Source organism: Ambystoma mexicanum, chromosome 2p (assembly GCF_040938575.1).
Source record: "Ambystoma mexicanum isolate Mex_15411 chromosome 2p, UKY_AmexF1_1, whole genome shotgun sequence".
Classification (NCBI taxonomy): domain Eukaryota; kingdom Metazoa; phylum Chordata; class Amphibia; order Caudata; family Ambystomatidae; genus Ambystoma; species Ambystoma mexicanum.
Window position 1 is genome coordinate 348,948,215 of NC_090923.1, and position 25,367 is coordinate 348,973,581.

A 25,367-nucleotide genomic window follows, 5' to 3' on the forward strand; every position below is an offset into this window, starting at 1 on the left:
CCTCCCTGAAGACGTGATGGAGGTGTTGCTCTCGGCCAGGCGGCCGGCAGCAAAGTCTCTGTACCGTTGCCGTTGGAGAAAGTTCTGCGACTGGTGCAGAGTTCAGAATGTGGATCCTTTTGAATGTGACATTCCCATGGTTATGTCTTGTTTGCTTTCTTTGGCCCACAGGGGCTTGCAAGTGGGGACCATTAAAGGTTACCTGGCGGCGCTGTCCATATTTGAGCGCTCGTCTGAAGAGTGTTCCTATTTTAAAATTCCTTTAATTTCGCAGTTTTTGAAAGGGCTCACTAATGTGTTCCCTCCGTCACCTTTTCTGGTGCCAGGTTGGGATTTGAATCTTGTTCTTTAGTTTCTTATGGGTGCTCCGTTTAAGCCTTTACATTCTTGCCCTTTGAGGCTGTTAACTCTGAAAAATGTGTTTTTGGTTGCGGTTACTTCCGCTCGCTGAGTGAGTTATAGGCACTTTCAGTTAAGCCGCCCTTCACTGTGTTTCATAAGGACAGGGTTGTCCTTAGAGTTCGTCCTTTTCTTCCGAAGGTGGTTTCCGACTTTCATTTGAGCCAGAAGGTTGTTCTTCCGGCATTCTATCCTCCTCCGCATCCTGGTAAGGAAGAGGAGAGGCTCCATAGGCTTGATCCTAGGAGAGCGTTGAGCTTTTATATTTCACGCATGTCCCGGGTCAGAGTGGACGATCAACATTTCATTGGTTACACTGGAAAGCGTTTGGGACAAGCTGTGACGAAACCGACTTTGTCTCGTTGGATTATTTTAGCTATCTCCAAGTGTTAGCGCTTGGCGGGGTAAGGATCCTCCGGCTGGCTTGCGGGTCCTTTCTACCAGGGGAGTGGCTGCGTCTACTGGCCTGCAGAGGGGAGTTCCTATTCGTCACATCTGTGATGCAGCCACCTGGGCTTCAGTACATATTTTCGTACGTCACTACTCCCTCGATTCCATCAGAGGGCAAGATCTGGCCTTTGGCAAGGCAGTTCTCTATTCCGCAATTTGATTGGGCATGCTAAATTTGTATTCTAAAATTCTTTCCCACCTCCTTGCTTGGTACTGCTTTGGGAGTCTGTCATAGATATGGAATACGTCGGAGGACCCAATCCCCTCGAAGAACAAGTTACTTTCTTACCTGGCAACGTTCTTTCGATGGGATGGTCTGACGACGTATTCCATATTGCTCCCTCCCTGCCTTCCCCGCTGCAGAATTTCTTTTGCGATTGCAGCTTGCGTTCCGCAAGGCCTTGTGTGTCTGACTGGCAGAAAACTGGTGGCACACGTTCTGGGGGAAAAAACTATAACTGAGGCTATGGGTGACGTCGGCCGTCGGAGGAGGTCCTCGGGGACGGCGCATCGACGCAGGACACGGACGCCAAAGATTTTCCAAAGCAGCACAGCTGTGGACATTACCTGTCATAGATATGGAATACGTCGTCAGACCATCCCATCGAAAGAACGTTACCAGGTAAGAAAGTAACTTGTTCTTCTATAACCCTGTATAAATGGAATTATTGTTTGCTAGCCTGTGTGGAATCATTGAAGGGCCCCGACCCCACTTGGGCGTGCCTCGACTTATCATCCGCCTACCTTGATTGGGATTTGGATAACCTCTCAGAGCCCCCTGTGAATCAGAACTAGGATGGCCTCTTAAAATCTGTCCACCAGGCCAGATTCTAAAAATCCATCTGAACAGTCGACTTCCAAAATCTTGTTGCCGACAAACTAAAATTGACGCCCGCAAAACTCTGGCCACTTCGGCATTGGCGCTGAAACACAAAACAGAACCAAGACACTCACGCTATAGCAGGGCAATTTCCACACATGCTCTGAAGTATTCTGATGGCTCTAATCATACTTGCGTCCCATCCCCTTTCCTCCATACTGTTTGGGCGTCCCTTCCAAGGGACGGGAGACTGAACCTTTTTCACCAGAAAAAACCTTTCTCCTTTAAATTTAGAGGCGCGCGGTGGTGCGGCCTAGGGAGTATGCGCTGCCCTGTCTCTGCACTCCGGCGCCACACCTCAGTCCCCTTTTGGGCGTCGACAGGAACGGGCCGAATTCACCAGCGCTACTGGGTTTGGCTTCGGCCATGTAATTACGCGCGCGGATACTTCTTCTTGTCTTCTTTCTTTTTGTCTTTTTGTCATTTAATACTCTGTTCACAGGTGTCACAACTCTCTCCGGCGCGTGTTGACTTCTACAGGGTTCTGCAGGTGTCCAGCCTGCAAAAGGCTCTTCCCAACTTCAGACTCCCACACCCTCTGCTTGTGTTGGCCCAGACCATGGTTGGCAAGCTTGTTCAGTGTGTGGTTCGCTGTCCTCGAAAGTGCTGAAGAACAGACTAGCCAGGTCGAGGGAGCACTTTCAGAAGTTGCCTCCAGAGGACCTCAAGAACTTTGTGAAACATTGAACCAAGCGCAAGGTACGGCCGATTATTCTCAACACACCCTGCAAGGGAGACTCCATCCCGGAGACTCTCCTTCGCAGGAGGGACCTTTCAGGTCGTTGTACCAGAAAGTGCACCGAGGCTGCTGCAGCTACCGGCCTCCAGGCCTCCCCTTGGCAGTGTTGAGGGAACAGAAGGTTCTTTTACTGGGTCTTCACTCGAGGGACGCCGCCCTTGTACCGGCACCATGGTCGAGGGGTTACGCCCTAATACCGGCAAAATGTCTGAGGGGGTGCCTGAATGCAGCTCTATCGACCCCTGGGTCGAGGGTACCTCCCCTACCGGGCCTAGGCCCGAGGAGCAGGGTAGGCCTCGTGATCCACACACAAGAGTCTTGGACGAGGCCGGGCCCAGCGGGCTAAGTTATACGTTGCTGGCACGTGGACAAAATGGCTGCTGGGCCAGACAGAGGCTCCTGTCGATGCCATTCCAGGAATTCGGCAAAGAACGAGTCAAGGTGGGACTGGCCTCAACCAGGTATGTGACCTACAGCCTACCCCTCTTTTGCACAGGGAAACCTTCCTTTGCGTCCATATAGGCAGGGCACGCAACGGCTCCTGCAGCTCCCCGCTACCCCATCAGCACCCCTTGCCACCTCCTCGGCCAGTGAAGAGGTCATCTTCGAGAGGTTCCTCTGCCTCATGAAGTCACCTCAGATGGGGGTTATCCTCAATGAAGCCATCAGGGAAGTCCTTCCCGCAATGCTAGGGGCACCACATACCCCCCCATGCCAGCCCCCAGCGCAGCCGCCGGCTGCCTAGCCCGACTCCTCAGGTGGTTCTGTACTAGCCTCCACCGCCTCCTTGGCCTCCAGCTGCGGTCCCTGTACCCCATCCTATGGCACCTACTACACCTCCTCTACAGGATCCCGCAGATCACAGATGAGGAGGAGGATCCGGACACGCCTGGGCCTTCCACAAATGTCTTGCTGGTCTGCCAGAGTATCTGGGCCTACCCCAACCTGAGGTCGAGCAGCCGGCAGAGGCGGTTCTGGCAGAAGGCCTCCCTCACATGACTCCCCCCTGGCAAATCAGGGATTCCTCTGCATACCGATATAGTCTACCTGGCCAATAAGGGCTGGCTCAAACCTCACTCAGCCCAGCCAGTCAATCAACGCCTGGAGGCCAAGTACAGGCATATGGATGGGGAAACACTCTTGCTCTCGGGCCATCCTCAGACACACTACTCAGTAATCGCTGCAGCATCACTATACTCCATGCCTCAGCCTTCTCCTCTGCTAGGCAAGGAGGAGATGATCTTGGAGGCGTATGACAAACTATTCCAACGCGTCCTTACATCTTCGTGAGGCCAACACAGATGCCATGCTGGCTGCCGCCAACCAAAGATTATGGTGGGAAATTGCGGACTTACTACGTTGTTTCCCGATCCCAAGGATGAAGCACAGAGGGTACTGCACTGCCTGGATGTCAGGCGTGCCCTGAAATTTTACTTGGACAGCGATACCAAGGGTTTCCGCAAATCGGACGCCCTGTTTGTCATGTTCGGAGGCTCAAGATCAGGCTGTCGGGCCTCCAAGGCATCCATATCCTGCTGGATGGTCTCGGCCATCAACGAAGCGTACGAGGGCCAGCACAAGTCACACCCGGCCAACATGCATGCCCACGCAGTCAGGGCCAAGGCAATGGCCATCGCATTCCAACGCCATGTTCCCTTGGCAAGTCATAAGCAGGGCGGCCACTTGGGCCACGCCCTCGGCTTTCTGCAGGCATTACTATTTTAGATCTGATGCAGCGTTCGGATAGGTGATTCTCAGGCACCTCTTTGTTTAAGGAGGGTCTCCTCTCCACCCTGGGGCTACCTTCAGTTGTAATCGCGCATGCAGTATTGAGGAAAGGGGACAGGACGTAAGAGTAATCATAACTTACTCCCCATAGTGATTAACATACTCTTAGTCCCCTTTCCTCCATACGCCCCACCAACCTCCCCCCCTAATAATACTGGTGTCATTAGGCAATGTTAAATGTACTGTCGATGCTTGAATGGGTACTGAGGATTGCTGCCAATAAAAAGGTTCCTTCTTCAGATGCCCATGCAGTATGGAGGAAAGGGGACTAAGGATTAAGATTGTTAGTCACTACGGTGAGTAACTTAATTTCTTGATGGGCCTTGAAAAACAATTCTGCTGTATAGGCACATTACAAATACTCAATAAATAAAACGATATATGGGTCTACTGTCTACAAAGAGGTTAGCAGAGGAAGAAGACTCAGGAGTAGGTGGGAGGTATGATGTTCTCATAAGGCCTGTACCCTAGATGGTCGTTCCCCCCCCCCCCCCCCCAGTGGAGTCCCTCCCACATTATATCGGGTAGAAGCCACACATCGCTGGACACATGGGAAAGGGCTCCCCCTCGGGGAGAAGTGACGACATATATTAAATCGTCACATTTTACATCTAGGGTACTTTCTAATGCCCTTAATATTTCATACTTTTCCCACTCCATTGTTGCTGATCTTTGTTACGGTAGACACTTATTGGTAGCCAATTGTCCAGATTTCTCTGCAAAACAATCCCATCATGGTGAAACCAAGTTGCTGCAAATCTGTTAAACCTGGAGCGGAATAATTGAGACTGGGTTGGTGGACTGCAGAAGTGGACCGATATTTGTCCCTAGAGAGGAGAGTGTACAGGGCGAGGTGTTGCCTCAAAAATATTTTTGAAATATGGGAAAAATGGGTGTGACGGGGCTGAGGGACTTTGGAAGTCTGATTTAATCCTGCCCGCTGCTCTCCACTGTTTTATTATGTTGCACTAGTGTCACCATGTGTAGATTGTGGCATAATGCTCAGATGTACCTAGCTTTTTGTTTGTAGTGTTGCGGAAAAATCAATAAAGTGAAAAACCTGTGACTTGAAAGAGCCACTCATCTAGTCTTCGGTAGTTTTCAGTTAATTTGAGGCAATACATGTTATGTTTAATGTTCTGCATGAGAATGTTTGGGGTGAAGGTATTTTTTTTAATGGAAAAAAGTCAATATGCTAATATGGAATCCTGGAAAGTCTGTTTTTATAGACCTGTAAACAGTTCTTTGGGTAAATGATGTAGATATTTAAAGTGCATGCTCCTTCTCAATCTGATTTTTGTTTTCTAAATTAAAAGAAGCACCCAAAATCAGTACTGTACTCCTAATAAAACGAAAACCCATTGTGATTTGTGAACTAAATGCACTATTCTTTCTGTGCTAGACTCAGACAGAAGATGGTATTCGAAAAGAATTGGTGGCATTACAGGAAGACAAACACAATTATGAAACTACAGCCAAAGAGTCCTTGAGACGGGTCCTTCAGGAGAAAATCGAAGTGGTTAGAAAACTATCTGAAGTAGAGGTATTCCATTTTTATTGCCTTTGTTATTTGAATGTCCGATTTGAAAAGATGAATGAAAAGCTGTTTTATGCATGGCAAAAAAGGAAGGGCTTATAATAATGTAGTTGATAACTAATGAAGCCACAATGATTTGTGTATCACACCAGAAAGTTATTTTAAAACTGACAATAGTTTACAAATGGCCTGTTAAGGAGTTTTACATGTCAATTAGGAATATATTTAAATGCTTTGCTATAGCCAACATTGTAAAGCTCTGAATTAATATCTACTGCAAATCGTCGGTATGCCATTAATCTGTAAATAAAAGCAAAGTTGATCTGAAATAACCACTTGGACCCAGGCAAGCTACATGTTTTTAATGCTGGTTTGACTGCATGCTTGCACATGGAGTGCAGCTCATTATCAAGGTAAGACTGATTTGTTTTAATGGTGTTTGCAGGTGAACTTCTAAGCAATGAAATCTTTAAATATTCCCACTTTATCCATCATTTAATTTAAGATAATGGGTACTGGACACCTGTGCTGGGTTTAGTGACCTAATTCCCTTCTGTTGCATGACCTCTTATAGGACAGGGGTCTGCAACCTTTGGCTTTCCAGATGTTTCGGATTACAATTCCCATGAGATCTGGCTATTTATGCTGGTTATGGATAATGGGAGTGGTCTCAAACATCTGTTGAGCCAAAGGTTGCAGACTGCTGTTGCAGGAGATGAGCGGTGGCCTGTTTACTAGTTGTGGAGTTCCCTGGCCTGCTGAGTTTATCCTTAGCCATAGATTCTACTAATCATTGGCTTCATGCACTCTCTCTGGGCTATACTTTGTTTAAATGTTGTGGGGATGAATTGTGGCTGCTTCAGTACATCGCATGCACTCATATTATGTATAAGGCACAGGATACTTCTTAGATTCTCATGACGCACACACCTGTTAATTGATGTTACTGATGTATTCTTCAGTTTTACCAATATAAAACTCAAACTAGAGGTTAACATTATTTAAGATCTGTGTTTTATATATCATGATAAAGAGTTGTTGGTATTAAATGGAAACACATGAATGGATCAGACCGGTTTATCTTTATTCACTACCCATAGTTTGCTTCCTTTTCTGGATTGTCTTGAGTTTTTTCAATGTGCAAGCATATGTTTTAACAATAAGAGTTAAGGCCTACAATCCACAACAATATGCCCAGTCGGACACAAGTAGGAAGTCTTTCTCATCCTCTTAAGAATTCCATAGTTGAACCATTTATCGATCAGTTTTAACAATTTCTTAAACAGTTGCGTAGGATGAGATTCCAACCTTAATTACCAGGGTTTAAATGTGTGTTAGCAGCAGCAATATAACTTCTGGTGTTCATGATTACTACATTGCCCCCTTTGTCTACTGGTTTGATAACTGTTACCTTTAATATTCAGTGCTAGTTTTGCCTCTGCAGTGAAGTTGTCAGAAAAGCATTAGTGTTTTTCTTTTAGTGTTAACAGATCTGTGGTGACTAATTGAGAAAAGGTGTCAATGTGATTATTCTCAGAACTTGGGGCGGGGAAGCATTTGGACTTTACAGATCACTGGGGCAAGGTAAATCATATTCTATGTCTAACGACCAAGTAATGTAAAGTTACCTATTTCTCGAACAGCAGCCTATTATCTGGCAAGTGCCATAGTGCTGGGGTTACAAATATCTTTCTTAGTGCTCCTATAGGGCTCTTTGTCATTAAAACATTTCTTAAGTTTCGTAAACTGATATGTTTCAGTAAATGTGGCTGTAATATGATTGGTTCGAACAGATAGTAGGATTTCTCGCTATCATTAAGTTCATAATGTGACGGATTCAGAATTATGTCCAACTGATCTTGTACAGTAATCACTGATGGTGGTTTTTTGACATGCTGGTTATGTTGTTCTGGTTTATTTGCATTGCCTTTTCCCTCTTACTTCTTGTATGCTGGTTGATGTATCTTGCTCTTGCACTGGAGGTCCTGAAAATGTCACTTAAAAGGTCTCATATACTATGGACATTCTTTAAACACTTTTATTTGGCACAAAGAATATTATTTGCTAACATTTAATATGGAGGCCCTATATATCATCCGACATGACTTTGCTTTAGCAGCAGTACAATTTTGTCTCAAAGTAAAATCGGCTTCTGGTTTGGTGAAATGATTGTTGAAATGCTAGGTTTTGCTCTCGACAACCATTTTATTTTGTCTTAATCTGTAAACCCTTTATAGATGATATTTTTGTCATCTGGACTGGCAACATTATTAGAAACTAAAAGGGAGTTGCTTTGAAATTTAACTTGCTTGTACTCTTAGTCAAAACTATGCTACATTCCATGAGATGCTTACTCTAACTTGGTCATGGGCCACTTAGGACATCAATACTCTGAAGAGTAATTATGATGGCCATCTTGCAGTCTCTGGAGGTCAAAACTGATTAGATCTAAATTGACTGCATTATATACAATTGCTACATTTCGTCCTCTAGCTTGACTCCCACTTAAGGGCATTGTTACCGCGTTACAGATTTTCAGTGATCACCCATCTATGACAACAAGGAAAATCCATAAATACAAACACATAAATGATCCAGAACTGCACGCAAAAAAGACAGCCTTTCGTAGAGAAGACTAACCTGGCAGTTAACCCAACAGCTAGATCTACTGCCCTTAGGTAATTGAAGACTCAATATAAAAATTGGCTAAGGGCTTGAAAAGCATTATTAAAAAAAGTTTCAGAGCAAATGTTAGCGGTTATTGCAACAAAGAACTCGGCCCAGATATGTAATGTGATTAATTGAGCTATCCACATCACGCAGATTACCTTGCTAATTAATGCAGTTTCAGAGCTCCACTGGAAGGAACATTACTTATATGCGCTCCCTTTGCACCATCAACTCTCCTCATAGCAAATCAACAACTATTACAACTGAGATATTTTACATCTTGATTTTGATCAAGAGGACATTATGGTCTACATTCGAAAATCGAGCTCCTCCAGATCTCCTGGCCTGAATGGTCTCCATACTGTTATGTTTAAGGAACATCCTGAGGCCTGGACTAACATTCTCCCTAACATCTTTTAACAGGTACTTGCCTGAAAAGTCCTTCCACCTTCTTGGCAAAAATCTGTAATTGTGCCCATTTTCAAAGAAAGGTGATCAGCAGTCCCCTTCCAACTACAGGCCATATGTCCTCCTTGATGCTCCAGGCAAAATATTTGCCCGTTTGATCTTGAGAGATTTTAATAGTTGGGCAATCAAACACCACCGCTGGGGCTTATCAAACAGGATTCATAGCTGGTTTCGGTACGTCAATTTGCTATTGATCAGTGCTATAAAAGCTCATTGTCACTCAATGCAGCAACAGGACTACATGGCATTTATTGACTTGAGGGCCGGCCTTTGATTCAGTATCCAGAGAGCTACTAATCAAAAAATGACACAGAGCTGAATGTCTGCAAAGCATTATTACCTAGATACAGCTCTTGCACCCTAACACAATCATTCAAATCCTTTAAAAGTTGGAATCTGTGAAGATAAATCACCATTTAGTGTTAAGAGGTCTCAAGCAGGGCTGCATTCTGGCTTCATTCCGGTTTAACTTTTTTATCTCTGACCTAAAGGAAAAATGTGCTAACAAATTGCCCAAATTGGGACCCCATATAATTCCTTGGCTCCTTTACGCGGACAACTTAGTTTTACTATCCAAGGCTCCGAAAGGCCTGCAGAACTTGTGAAACGCATTGGGCGACTATGTGGAGGAGAATCAGTTGATCATTAACTTAGATAACACTAAGATTTTACATTGTGGCAAGAGACTGAACAATCATAACTCCTATAAATGGTCTTTGCACAAAACAAGGCTAGAAGTGGTTCACAAGTATCAATATTTAGGAGTAAACATGAATGATCATAGTTTGGACCTTATGTGCACGCTGGAAGTGAAGTCCAAGATGGTAACTGCCAACTCACAAGCACAGATAATATATGCGAAATATGGCAAGTTCTCCTGTGCTCTGGTACTAACATTCTACAATCAGAAGGTAGTCCCAATAGTTTTGTATGGTGCAGAGACTTAAGTCATGGAGGCCTGAAACATTCTGGCTTAAGATGGAAGGAATGTTCTGGAAATGTGTGCTTTCACTTCACTAAAGTCAACAGATGCCGAGAATTAGCCATGAATTAGGGTTGTTATCCTTGTGTAGTTCCTATGCATGAAGCCGAAGAGGATCAAATCTCACGTTTCCGAGAGAGGGGTTTTCCAAATCCAATTCTTTCTTAAGCCAGGGAGAAATGCCAAACGAAGAAAGAACTCGACTCCTTAGACAACAAAAGAAAGTGGATAAAGATAATCCACCATTAATTTACTTATCACAGTACTCGACACAAAGTCTACAAATTAAAAGGATATTGAACAAGAAGTGGAAGCTCACCAGGCTTGACCCGCAATTGTGCACACTGTTCCCCAAACCACCATTAATGGCCTATAACAGGGGCAGGAAACTACGTGATTCTCTTGTAAAAGCGGAAAGAAGTAACAAACGTAAACAACGATTTCTTTTGAAACCAAAGAAGGGGACTTTACCCTGTATTAATTATTGTCATTGTAACAACGTACAGAAAGGTCAATATATGACACCCTTACACAGGTAAAAAAAAAAATCAATCTGCAAGACTATGCCACATGCGAAAGCAAATGTGTGATAAATGGACTGATTTGCCCATGTGTGAAATATTACATTGGTCAAACAATAAGGCGTGTCAAAGACAGAATCTCTGAGCACAAATCTAATTTAAGAACTACAAATGTGAAATCACCAGTATCCAGACATTTCAGAGACCAACACCACATGATTTCACAATTCTCCAGCATGGGGTCTGGCATGGATTCACATGCTCATGAATATTCCCCGTCGTCAGGCCGGGAATCCTCGGTATAGAAAAAATCAGTATCAGTTTCATTTCTGATCTGTCTTTCTTAGTAGTAACCAATCACTGGTCTCTGGGTCATACTGCTCCCAGCCAATGACTGCCCGCTCCCTAAGCCCCGCCTCTGACAGCCATCCTCAGATTTTTACCGCACGTTCAAGTGTTGGGAGTCCTTGTGCTATAGCTCTTGAGCTTTTGCTGCGCGTTCACGCTTTTTCAGGAGATTTTTCTCATTTTTCGGTTAAATAGAGCCTCAAGCTCCACCGTTTCTGCATCTGATCAACGGGGACCCGTTTTGGAGTTTTCTACGCCTCTCAAGGGTGAAGATTTCATCGAGTTGCGCTTTTGGAGGATTCCAGAAGTTCCAAGGCCTACCCCGGACATGGCCCAGGAGAAAGGGAGCTCGATGCCCGGGAAGCTGTTCAGGACCTGCCCTGGATGCCAGCTTCAGAATGTGTTCAAGGAGGACGAGCATTCATTATGCCTCTACTGTCTCCATGAGGACGAGACGCACATGGAGAAGGACTGCGCGTTTGGTGGGAACATGTCGGAGCGGACCATGAAGTATCGCCACCTCAGTCACGCCAACTGGCTGGAAGGGAAGAGCCCGTCGGGTGAGAAGAAGAAAAAGAAGTCCGAGCATTCTTCTAAGTCCTGTGAGGGCGCCCTGACAACGGGGGTCCAACAAAAGGCAAAGCACCACGAGTCAGCGGGCACCGGGAGCGACGAACAGTCGGGCTCCTTGGCTACCATCAACCACGAGCCAACGCTCTGGCTTGGGTAAGAGGAAGTCTGAGAACCCGGCGAAGCTTCTGGAGAGGCCCTGGTCGATCTCGAAGATTCCGGCAGAGGGGGAGCAAGGCTCGGACTCTCCCCCCAAGATGAAGGCCCCAGGCGTACAGAAGGTGACGATGGCTTTAATTCACCCTGCTAAGACCTCGATTGAGGATGTCGCAGCGGCCCTGGCTCAGCCTGTGGAGGCTACGCCAGAGGAGGCGACCTCAGGACCCAGAGTCTCCCTGCCACTGCGGAGGGAGTCATCTTTCGGGCCCATTGAGAAGACCCCCACGAAGTCCTCGTTGGAAAAGGAGGGGGAGGGGCAGGTGGCCATCGTGGATACGGACACAACCTCTGAAGAAGAGCTCATCGAAGTCGTGGAGAAAGCCCAGCCCATCGGGAGGGTTCCCGACAAGGGCGACTACGAGAGCGACGGTGTTGCCGACGAAGTTCCTCAAGAGCCCTCGCGCCTGTCGTTTCCGGTGCCGCAGGACACTTCGGCGGCCATTTTGTCAGTGATTCAGTCCTTATGCTCGGAGATGAGGACAAGGTTGCCCCTCCCCCCGCCGGAGGTACCTGAGCCACACCAGACGGGGGATCTGGAGCCAGGACCTTCGGAAAGTCCACCGCATAAGAAGAGGACGCATCCTCTGCCACCTCTCCCACCTCTGCGGCCTGCTCTGCCTTCCCCCCGGTCTACCCACGGGGATGATACATGCACGGACATGGCTACGACTGGTACAGACGACGACGGAGGCGACGACGGGACGTGTCCCCCCCCCCCATCGCCCCTGGCTCGGGCGTCCCCGCCCGACGAGTTTGGATCCTTCCATGCCATGATTTCCAGGGCATCCGAGCTCTTCCAGCTCTGCCCAGAAGAGAAGGAAGGGTTCCTTTACCAACGGCGCGAGGCTAAAAGGAAGACGGTCCTCGCCGTACCACTTCTTGATTACATCTGGGATGAGGGGCTCGCCCTCCTCAAGAACCCTGCCACGGCGCCTGCAAAGAGGGACCGGTACGAGAAGAAGTACCGGGTTCCCGACGCTGCCCCCTTGTGCCTTCGGGCGCAACCTACCCCGGATTCGGTTGTCTCAGCGGCGGTAAAGAAGAAAGCTGGGGGGGCATCGGCCTCCACATCAACTTCCCCACTGGACGGCGAGGGCAGGAAGCTGGACACAATGGGACGATGGGTCATCTCATCCGCAGCGACGACTATCAAGGCGGCCAACGCCCTGGCTATCGTAGCCCGCTACGACAGGGAGTTGTGGTTCAAAATCGCCCCTCTGTTGGACTTCCTTCCAGACACCAAAAGAGGACGCGGCAAGTCAGGTGGTGCGCGTCGTCGTCGACAGGGAGGTCAAGGAGGCAAGGCGGCCTCCAAACAAGATTGAACCGACCGTGGGGTCGGGTGCCCGCCGAAGCACTCCGGTGGTAGGCCGGCTGGTGAGGTTCGTCAGCGTGTGGGAGTCCATCTCCATCGACCGTTGGGTGCTGGATGCCCTGGCCCAAGGGCACGCCCTTGAGTTCCGGAAGAAGTGCCCTCGCGTTCCACCCGTGGCCAGGAAGGAAAATCGCGTCCCTCAACTACTGTTGGAAGTAAGGGCGATGCTCAAGAAAGGTGCCATCGAGCTCGTCCCAAGGAGGCTTCAGGGCTCCAGAGTTTACTCAAGGTACTTCCTTGTAAAGAAGAAGACAGGAGGATGGCGTCCCATCCTGGACCTGCGACGACTGAACAAGTACCTCAAGGAACAGAAGTTCCGTATGGTCACCCTCCAGCACGTGCTGGGACAGCTGGAGGAGGGCGATTTCCTGTCGTCGGACTTGGAGGATGCGTACTTCCACATCCCCATTCTAAAAAGACACGAAAGTTCCTCAGGTTCGTGGTCCAAGGGCGGCACTACCAGTTCAAGGCCCTCCCGTTCGGATTGAAGTCGGCACCCAGGGTGTTCACCAAGTGCCTCGCACCGGTGGCGGCGCGGCTGCGCCTGCAGGGGATCCACGTCTACTCCTACCTGGACGATTGGCTCATCCGGGCAAGGACAAGGGAGCTCACCGTGGAGCACACTGCGAAGACCGTCCAGCTGCTCACGGACCTGGGGTTCTCCATCAACTTTCCAAAATCCCACCTGGTCCTGTCGCAAGTCGCCCTGTTTCTGGGAGCCAAGCTGGACACAGTGGCACGGCTGGCCTCACCGTTGGAGGAAAGGACCAGGACCATCCTGGGCAAGGTGCAGTGTCTGCTGGCCACGGACATGGCCAGGGTAAGATCTATCAAGTCCCTCCTCGGGATGATGTCCTCCTGCATTTATCTGGTGCGCCTTTGCAGGCTTCGGAGGCGCCCCTTACAAGAGTTCCTCGACGCCCGCTGGGTCCAGTCGACGGGCAGCTTCGAGGACAGGATCCCTCTCAACAAGACGTTCCGTCAGGCGATCCGGTGGTGGGGCACCCGCTCTGTCAGCGGGCACAGACTTTCAGACCCCAGCTCACCAGGTGACAGTGACGACGGATGCCTCCCTGGAAGGTTGGGGAGCGCACTCCAGAGATCTTCACGCGAGAGGCCATTGGCTCCCGGAGGAGAAGTCACTCCACATCAACATCTTGGAGCTCTGCGCAGTGTTCTGGGCCCTCAGGTCCTTTCTTCCGTCCCTCAAGGGCAAGGTGGTGAGGATCTTCACCGACAACACCACCACGATGTTCTACATCCGGAAGCGGGGTGGAACCAGGTCCCCGGCCCTATCCAAGGAAGCCCAGGATCTGTGGCATTGGGCCGTCGCCCAAGGGATGTTTCTGGTGCCTTTTCATCTGGCAGGAATAAAAAACACCATCGCCAACTCACTAGCAGGGAGCTGCGCTCGTGCCACGAGTGGGAACTACGCCAGGATCAAGTGGATCGACTCTTCCGACGATGGGGCGAACCCCAGATCGATCTCTTTGTGACGGCGACGAACTCCAGTGCCGGAGGTTCGCTAGCAGGTTCCCCCAGCTGAGGAGCATGGGCAATGCTTTCTCGTTCCCCTGGGACTGCCTATTTCTTTATGCGTTTCCTCCGCTGCCGTTGCTGCTCCGGCTCATCAACCAGCTCAAGAGGTCCCGGTGCAGGATGATCCTCGTCGCACCGGCATGGCCGAGACAGATCTGGTTCCCGGACCTTCTGGACTTGTCAGCGTCCACACCAGTCAAGCTGCCGACAGACGCGGATCTTCTCTCCAGAGAAGGAGGCGCCATTCTTCACCACAACCCAGAGTCGCTGAACTTGCAGGCCTGGGTTCTGCAGCACTAGAGTTTGGAGGGTACGACATCCCGGTTGACTGCAGAGAGATTCTTGCAAAGGTCAGGGCGTCCTCAACTCTCAAGTGCTACGGACATAAATGGAAGAGGTTCTCTGTCTGGTGCCGTGCACAGAAGATTAACCCTCTGCGGTCTACGGCCCCTCAAGTATTGCCGTACCTACTGTCATTGGCCAAGGCTGGACTAGCTCACGCTTCCATCAAGATGCATCTGGCCGCCATCTCACGATACACCAGAACTACGGGACGGGGATCCTTGTGGTCTCATCGGCTGGTGAAGGAATTTATGAAAGGGTTGTTCCGATCATGCCCGCTGGTGAAGGCCCCTGCCCCGGCGTGGGAGCTCAACGTGGTGCTGACCAGGCTCATGGGGGCCCCATTTGAGCCTATGCATTCGGCACCGTTGAAGTTTCTGTCGTGGAAGACAGCATTTCTCGTGGCCATCACCTCCACACGAAGAGTGGGAGAGATCCAGGCCCTATCTTGCAAGCCACCATACTTGACGTTTCACGACACGAGGGTGGTGCTGAGGACGCACCCCTCCTTCATGCCCAAGGTGCCGTCGGACTTCCACCTCAATGAACCCTTGGTGTTGCCAGTTTTCTTCCCGTCGCCTTCGTCGCTGGCTGAGAGGACTCTGCACTCGCTGAACGTAGCTAGAGCGCTGAAGTTCTACGTGGACGGCACGAAGAGTTTTCGGAAGACATCACAGCTGTTTGTAAACTTTGGACCTTTGAATCAAGGGAAGGCTCTCTGAAAGGCTTCCATTTCCAGATGGCTCTCTGGCTGCATCATGCACTGTCACCGGTTGGCAAACCGACCGCTGCCCGGCTGTCCGAGAGCCCACTCGACCAGCGCGATCACTGCTACCACGGCTTTCCTATCTGGTGTGCCCCTGCTCGACATCTGCAGGGCTGCGACGTGGAGGTCGACGCACACCTTCACGAGATTCTACTGTGTCGATTGGGACTCCAGGGAGGAGTCCAGGGTCGGCCAAGCAGTGCTGCGCAACCTGTTCGCTTAAGGTGAGCCTGGTGAGGAGGTAAGAGATGCTTAATGTTGAGTTTTTGTATTGCTTAATGTTGAGCCTGTTGCCACCTCCCATCGTTGTGCATGTGTATACTGCTATGTATTCTTATATTCATGAGCATGTGAATCCATGCTGGACCCCATGCTGGAGAAGGAACAAGTTACTTACCTGTAACTGTTGTTCTCCAGCATGGGTCTGGCATGGATTCACATGCAAACCCTCCCGCCTACCCCTCTGCGGCTCTTCACTTCGTCATACTGCCACTTTACGTGCTACCAAATCTGAGGATGGCTGCCAGAGGCGGGGCTTAGGGAGAGGGCAGTCATTGGCTGGGGGCAGAATGACCCAGAGACCAGGGATTGGTTACTACAAAGAAAGACAGATCAGAAACGAAACTGATACTGATTTTTTCTATACCGAGGATTCCCGGCCTGACGACAGGGAATATTCATGAGCATGTGAATCCATGCCAGACCCATGCTGGAGAACAACAGTTACAGGTAAGTAACTTGTTCCTTAAGGTTTGTGGTCCTCGAAACAGTAACGAGACCACCAAGAGGAGGGAACTTGCAACAGATATTATCACGCAGGGAGATGTTCTGGATTCATAAGTTGGAAGCATTGGAACCCAGAGGGCTGAACGAGGAATTTTCATTGAGTGTATTCCTATGAACATACTCCTATGAACGAGATCAGGGAGAACTAGACTTATACTACAGGTGCTTACACTAGATTAACTCTGTGGCAAATCAATCATACATGACTTGATGGGATACTATATGTATATATGGAACTACAATAACAATCAACCAGTCCGAGACATTTTTGTATTGTAAATTGTATTAGCAAAATGTGAAATAACCATGAACAGACTGCTGTGCAAGGCTATTGTAACAGAATGTCACTCATGAGAATGCATTCATTGAAAAATATTGTCAAGTGTAAAAAGATCAAAAGAAGATTGTAACTTAAATATGACTAGGATGAAAATATAATTGCACCATTGGGGATGGCGTTGTGATATAATGAAATGACAATCTAACCTGGTAGGCTCAACGCAATCATTTACTGACTAAAATGGTCAGAACGGAAATTGTATTGAAGCAACGAATCCATTGAGGAATATGATTGCACGTATGCAGCATTAAATTGCACATAGGTTACTAGAACACCAATGACACCGAATCAGTAGTGACAATAAGGCACCAGATTGACCAGGAACATATCATTCCTTAAAATGGTTGAATCCCAAGGCAATTTCCTGGAACTACTGTTCCCAGAATCCTAACTGTCACACGATTAACATTGAACTATCACGTGTCTATATTTTACGCACGTTGCTTAGCAACAGACTGATTCTTACAATCGAGTGAGAGACACGGCATACTTTTCCAGCTAACACGTGGTTGCAGGGACCATAGCACTGTAATCAGGTAAGCGCGATGACTAAAAACCGCATATTGTTGATAAACCTATGGAAGTCGCAGACTTTAACGTTGGACTTGGTTCACAGATTTAACGCGGAGCGCGCGACAGTCTTGTTGCAGCACAGCCATTTCGGCTTTGAAAGCATTCTGAGGGTGAGTACTCTCACCGTATTCACAGCACAATTGTGAATGTATAGACAACCTTACAAATATTCTGATGATCCATTCACTATTTTACGAACACAGGTGCGTGTCCTTTTGAAACAAATATGAAAGAATCATTAGCACCACGGATTGCAAGTAGGACAGCTATCTTCAGTTTCCTGACCTATATACAGGTACTGACCACATTGATCAATCTCTGAATGCTCAATACAAATGAGTATTTGTGACTAAAATACACATATAGATATTGTGTAATTTACAGATTACCTCAATAATGAACACTGATGAAAGAGGTTTTCATGATCTCACAACGTTTAAACAACAAGCAATTGAACAGTAACTGCAATCTGTTATTAAGAAATACTTCTGAATTTAACAAAGACAATTGAATTAATTTTTGCTCTTGAAGAGGATATATCTCTCGAAATGTGTAGAGCTTTGTCATTTAATTTGTCCATTGAGAATGATCAAGGTTTTTGACCTTTTTTGTTTTCCATAAAAACTGAATTCACTTGAAAAAGTCCTATGGAGATTTATTTATGCAAACATATATACGTGAATCATTAAAATTGAGCTACTCTGGAAATATAGTAATAACAGATATACCAACATCTTTCTTGTTGAATTGATGAATGTTGAAACTGTTGAATTATTTCTGAAATCCTACAAAATTTGATGGGAAATATATTCTTTCCATTACTATATGGTGTGTAGGGGACAGGAGTTCCTATTACTCATAGGAATTCTATTGTGCTCATTGGTTCCTATGCATGGAAATTGTGCTCATTGTATAGAAAATGCTTGCTGTCCACCAAATCAAATTACCTGTTGCTTATTTTATCTGACTACCCAAGATCTTCCAGCCACCACTGTATAGTAACTTGGAAGACAAACTACAAACCAATTGTTAGCGGCAGGCGTATCTACTAATCTTCTTGTGGTTAATCCAAACTGGGCAAAGAAGAACTTTGACGGCTGGACTGGCGTTAAAACGCACCAATCTTGTTTAACTTCAAGAAAAATTCATTTGATCACAAAAATTACTGTGTTCCAGAGTCTTACTTGGCAAAGTTCCCGTTACGAATTTCTAGAAATGCTTTTCTACTATTCAGGCTTAATCTTTGGCCTACAAATGAGATACTCGCAAAATGGGTAAGGTAGGTCGATTTTGGAATTTTTTATTGAAACAATATTTTAAACATTTTTAAATTTTAAGCCCAGATATTTTGTGGCTTGAAATTTTATGTACCAAACGAACATCAAAAATTGCAATTATTACGCTTTTCTAATTATATCTAAACGAAGATGATTCGTTGTTGCATTTGCTTGCTTTTCTATTTCTTCCCTGTTCTATTTTGTGCCAACTAAATTGTATCTGTAAGTAAGAGTTTGGAGGGAAAGAGATGCGCAGTTGCTTTGTATTGTAAATCTGATTTTTATTACACCATGTTTTTTTCTTTATCCGGTTTACTTATCTGTTCAACATTGATCAAGATTTCTCTTAACATTTTGCTTATTTTGTTCAATTTTAATTCCGTTGCTTTATATTTTTAAAAATGAAAATAGAAAGGTTGATATTTATTCAACTATGCCAATAAAATCAAAGAATGCTACATTCTTGTATTTGGATATTAGTATTAGCAACCACATTGTCACCAAAACCTGTGGGAAATACACAGAGGTCAAATCTATTCGCCATGCTCACAGCGCACATAATATGTGATTAGGAACGTCCCAAAGGAGAAATGTTAAGAGCCAAACAGAATTGTAGTGATAAAACAGATTTAGAAATTGAGTTTAATGTTATTACGGACAGGTTCAAGGCAAGAGGTTATAGAAAACAAGATCTAGAAAGAGTAATCCACGGGGGCTGACACAACCAATAGATCTACCCTACTTGCACCTAAAGCAAAACCTCACTACGCCAGTAATCTGGTTGGTTGTTTTTGTTACCAAATTTTCTGCTGAGAATCAGGAGATCTACAACATACTTCATAGGCGTCCGAAAGTGCTCAATCAAGATAATGATCTTGGCGTATATTACAGATAACAGATTACAGATTCACTAAGGCAACTTGATAGGTCCTAACGTTTTGAATCTTTCGGTTGAGCATAGCACTTCTACATGGTTATTCAAACCCTTGTTTTTTTATGTGGAACTTGCAACCTTGGTACACAAACTAACGAATTTGAGTTTATTTAGAATAAAAATCCATTAAACGTTATACAAAAATATACGACATATACGATTAAAACATCAATTCATTGAATGCAATTAAAATAAAATACGATCAACATAATTAATCCAATATGTCCCCAGATAGTGACTGCTTCCGCCATTTAAGTGCATTTTCAATATGAGTAAACACAATGCACAACAAACAAATCCTGGGCTGATGAAAGAAACCTAAAAACAGTTTGTACATGTCTTACTCCATAGGCCCTTACTAAGGGTGAAAGGAATTTCTTCCTGGGAGTCTTACTAGCCGTATAAAAAAGCATAAAATGCTGCAAGTAGTTTGCCTTGCTCCTTAGACATGGGCATTTTTTATTTTTCACAATATTGCCTCTGGTGTCATTTGGAAATTAAAGTTTAGTTATAAAGCGATTAATGATCGCTCTCTCCCTTGGGTCTGTAAGCCAGTGTACATAGTTATATTTGGGGTACCGATGACATTTGTGTGGTAAAATTGAACATTGTTTTTTCCCTTCTTTGGCCCACCTGGCTTTAGCCGTGACCTTCAAGAAGACACTTACCACCTGCTTTCTTTCAGAATTGCTAATATCCGGTTCCTCACTAAATAAGCATCCGTGGCCAAGGGAACATATAACAGATTTGATATCATTTAACCAGAGAGATGAGCTTCTTGCACTTTGAAGACACTGTCTTCCATAAAGCTTTGTTAGTGAAAGGTGAGGATTCCCCCACAAGTAAAGCCAATAAATGAGTGGTTGTGCAGCTATCACATCTTCAATGTGGATCAGCCCACATTCTTCGTGCAGCAGGTAACCTGGTGGACGCCCAAGATTTCCTGGCATTTTTTTTTTCGGCGGTATGAACCATTTTATTGTGATCAAACCCCCATACAGCGGTTACATATTTTAGCAAGGATGCTGATTTTGCTAAATAAATCTGAGTGTGATCTAGAGGCAGGCCACTTGAGTTCCTGCCATACCTCAGAATAGAGCTATTAATTTCAGAGCTCCTTGCTATTTGATGCTCTGCGTGTGGTCCATATTTGTTGTTCATTTGCATTGAATAAGATCACAAAGTATGAGACTTGATTGTCCTAATTGGACAGCCGTACACCCCTTTCTGTAAACTGCTGAGAACGATTGCACAGGAGTGAGTGCTGGAACTGTATAAAAGGTGAGCTTCCAGGAGTGAAATACAAGTCAAACACTGGAAGTTGAAGTAACTGAAGAAGACAACTAGAGACTCCTGCAGACCTTTTGCAACACTGTGACCACTGCTGTCCTTACTCCGTTATCAGTGTGACAGAGGTACTCCGAGACTTCTAATTCGCTTAGATGTGTGGGGAAAACCAGTCCCAAGACTAACTTTTTGTTTTGTGCCATCTCCCTAGGTCCTGCGAGTTTCCAAGGTTGTGGAAACCCCAATACCCGGCTACCTGCAGCCCATTTCGAGTGCATCATTGTGGAAAGTCCAGATATGTTCAAGTCTTTGCTGAGCCCTCAAGAACACTCCAGAGACCCAGTCCAAATCATTTATACCCCCTCATCAGAGTGCAGAGCTGTGGGAACCGAAGGTTCATCGGGCGAATCGCGTCCTTTGTTGGTGCTGCAGATTAGGCGCCTAAACCACAGAGTGACCAAAGACATTGATGAAAGCCGCGCCAAAGGTCCTCCCACAACAAGGATGGATTCTGGAGGTCTGGTCCAGAGCTGCAACATCGCCGAGCATCCATCACAAAAATGAATACTTAAATCTAATGTACTGTTTGAAAAAAGGAATTACTTGCCTTATTCCAGAAAGTTGCACCAGGGCGTTGGTGTGACCAAAGCAACCCCACTCAAGCCGCTGCCTGTGTCCATGTAGCAAGTCCTCCCTTGTTGGGTAAGTCTGGTCTCTAGGAAAGAAGATAAAAGAAGAAAGTATCCACGGGAACTTTTGACTTCTGCTGCTTTTCTAGACTTAAAGCCTCTTCAAACTGCCTTTTAGCTATGGTTGCGTTTTGGAATTTAAAAGACTTGCTGTGCAGGAAAACTGCCTTTAGAATCTGAAGCTCTGCTAGGATAACACTAACCAACTGTTCTTTCCCAAAAATCACCATCTTATATGTGTATATTGACTAAATGCAATTACTGTATTACTTTGTGGGTACGTGTTGTTAACGATAGTACAGTAGAATTGTTCAACTCCTGTAACAATTGTACACGTTCAGCAACTACCAACTAAGAAGTGACTTTTTGAAAGTGCTGTAAATTATCTATTTTTTAAAGCAATTTTTATTAAGATTTGTAATGGTTTAATATATAGAATATCATTTTTATCATTATAACAAATAATCCAAGATACAAATGTAGTTGGAGGTAACAATTAAAATGCTCAACATAGTGTATGAATGTTACAATAAATGCAGGTATTCACTAAGTTCCTTTCAAAACCCTAACATCAGAATTCATTGAAGCACTATATGAGAAATATAAACGTACAAGGACTACAGGAACACAAAAGAACAAAACAGACGGGACAATACAATACAAGACCCAAGAGAAGGAAATAAAAACTAAAGTAAAAGTGAAGCAACAAATTAAAACAGTAATGCACATCAATGAAACACTTGTACATACATTTATATTAAAACATGGATTTATTCTTAATGCCTCCTCAGCAGAACACATCTATATTTTAATATACATTTATGTGTAAGCCTGACTGTTCTGCAACTCTACCAAGGTCTCCTGGTAGTACAGACTGCTTCTAAGAGTTGGGGAATCTATAAACCACTGGGATAGCTTACTAAAGTCTTACGTACAAGTGGGACTTTATGAAACTCCCCTAACAGAAATCAAACTGTTATATACTGTATCATTTGTATTTTGAACACGTATTTTAAATTGGTAGCACGAAACCTGAGCTGCGTTTCCGAATCAAGATCATGTCTATGCAATAAGAACAAACTCCACCATTAACCCAATGGCCAAGCAATGGCTCAGCAAACATCAGACAATATTAAGATCATGTTTTTTGGAGTTTAGAAATTCTGTCGAGGTCAGATGTGAATGTAGAATAAGTGCAATGAGACCAAAAGAGGCGAGACTTATCTTTGAATTACAAACTTTTAGAGATGGTCTCAACACAGACCATGAATTACATGTATTCATTAATCTGTGATGTTCAAAAGGTGGTTCTACCTTTTGGTTCACAGGATTAACGGCACGATACCAGTATTTGTTTTTGATCTAGACAGAATGGTCTGCTATAACGCAGAAGATATATTGGTACGTCTCATCTCTGTACCATTGTACTCTTACGTCCCGTCCCCTTCCCTACATACTGTATGAGCGTCCCTTCCTAGGGACGGGAGACAGAACCTTTTTCACCGGAAAAACTTTCTTCCCCTTTAAATTTAGAGGCACGCAGGCGTGCGGCCCTGGGAGCATGCGCCACCCTGACTCTGCCCAACGGCGTCACTCCTCAGTCCCCTTTTCCGCGTCGACTGGAACGGGTCGATTTCACCAGCGTTCCTGGGTTTGGCCTCACCATGTAATTCCACGCTCTTCCCCGGATTCTTCTCTTATCTTTTTCTTTGTCATCTAGGTATTTGCACCTTCCCGGCGCATATCGACTTCAGCGGGTGTCCAGCCTGGGACACACTTTCCCACGTCTGACCCCCATGCTCTTTGCCTCTGCTGCCTTGGCCCCGACCACAGCTGGGAGGGTTGCACCGCGTGAGACTGACTCCAAGCGCACTGAAGAACAAGCTAGCCAGGTGGAGGATACTCTTCCAACGGTCGCCTCCAGAGGACTTGAAGTTTGTCCAGCAGAGATCGAGGCCCAAGTGACGGCCGTTAGGTTCCATCGGACCCCGTAAAGGCAACTCCTTCCCCAAGCGGGAGTAACCACTCGGGTTCTGTTACCAGCACACGCACCAAGGCTAACTCAGCTAACGGCTTTACGTCTGAGGGGTCTTGGGACCCCACCTGTATTGGTGGTGAGGGACCACAAGGTTCTTACCCTGTCTATGTCAAGGTGCTTTTCCCTAGTACCGACATGTCCGAGGGGGCACCTGCATGCAGCACTACCGCCGGCAATGCCTAGGGTGGTACGCCTTCCAGGCCTAGACCTGAGGTGCGTCACTAACCTCTTGTTCCAACGCCAAGAGTCTTGGTTGAGGCCGTGTCCGGAGGACCATGCACCATGACTTTGGCACGTGGCACGCAGCCTGACAAAATGACTGTCGCGCCAGACAACCGGGCGCTTGTCCGATGCCATTGCTAGGTACAGAGCAGGCCTGTGAATGAGTTTCAAGGTGGGACTGGTGTCAACCAGGTATGTGGCGTATAGTGTATCAGTCAGTAGTGCTGGGCAGGTTCCCCTGCAACCCAGACGGAGTGCGCTCCGTCCCCAGCATCCCCCAGCCACTTCGTCAGTAACCCCTGCCTCCTCTTCAGCCTACGAGGACAGGTTCTTTGAAAGATTTTTTGTGCTGATATGAACGCCCCTGATGGGTACCCTCTTAAGGGATGCAGTCAGTGACTTGCTCCCTCCCGTCACTCCACCGGCGCCTATAGTCATTCCTTCCATGGCTCTGGCACCACAGGCCCCAGCGCAGCCCCTGCTGCCGGCTCCTTCGAATCCACCCCCACTGCAGCCGGTTCTGAGCCAGCCTCCACAGCAGCCTACGGCTCCGGTCTCCACACCGCAGATCACGGGGCCCAGCACTCCTCCCGCGATGGATCAGTCGGTTACCCAGGCGGATAAAGATGAAGAGGAGGACCCTGACACGCCGTCATCGGGGAAGGCCTGCAGGTTTTGCAGAATATCTGGGCCTTCCTCATCCCGAGGTAGAACAGCCCGAAGAGGGGCATCTTGACAGAGGTCCTCTCCGTAAGACCCCCTACCAAGACTGGTATCCCGAAGCAGAAGGACATTGTCGCTTTTGCCAAGAAGGGTTGGCTCAAGCCATACTCGGCCCAGCCTGTCATTCGGCGCCTCAATGCCATGTATAGAAAGATGGAGGGGGTTTACACTCTTGCTGTCAATGCACCCCCTGCAGCTGCACTCCTCAGTGATCGTTGCAGCGTCACTCTACTCTAAGCCTCAGTCGTCCTCAGCCTCCTCGTCCTCAGCGCTTCTAGGGAAGGAGGAGAATATCTTTGAGGCGTACGGGAATAAGCTGTACTCCAACACCTCCATGCACCTGCGGCAAGCCAACGCGGATGCCATGCTGGCCGCCGCTAACCAGAGGTTGTTGCAGGAAATAGCAGACTTCCTTCTGGTGCAGAGCCTGGCACGCTTCAAGGCGTGTCTAGGAGAATCCAGGTTGGTAGCGCAGGACATCATGGAGTCCACAGTTGCCCACATAGTACTTCTTGCCGGGCCATCTGCATCGCCACGGACATGAGAAGGACGGCCTGGCTTCGGGCTACTAAGTTTAACCCTGAATTCTAGGATCGCATATTGGACCTTCCGTTAGAGGTAGTGACCTCTTTCCCTGACGAGGAATTAGAGAAGAACAGCTAGCAAACTGCAAAGTCTTTCTTTATCCTGACGAAGGCCACGCCCAAAGTGTACACCCCGTCGCATCAACACTCTGATAAGGGGCGGGCGTTTGCCGGGTTCTGGGGATTCCAGGAACGGAGGTCGAGACAACCTGAAGGCTCGCTGAGTCAGCACTGGCACAAGAAACAAAAAGGGGGGCAGGAAGCAAGGGCTTCTTCCAGTCCCCCTCTTCAGCAGCAGCCTCAGAGAGCAAAAAGTAATTG

At 46.8% G+C, this 25,367-nt stretch overlaps 1 protein-coding gene across 7 annotated transcripts in view; it reads left to right on the forward strand.

The window, feature by feature from the left end:
* The window catches only part of SLMAP (sarcolemma associated protein), a 1,535,859-nt gene that overhangs the window by 414,167 nt on the left and 1,096,325 nt on the right, over positions 1-25,367 (forward strand). For all 7 annotated transcript variants that reach the window (XM_069643684.1, XM_069643683.1, XM_069643687.1 and 4 more), the window contains exon 8: positions 5,659-5,799. In XM_069643684.1, coding sequence (XP_069499785.1) covers positions 5,659-5,799 — 141 coding nt within the window. The remainder of the gene's footprint in view (positions 1-5,658; positions 5,800-25,367) is intronic.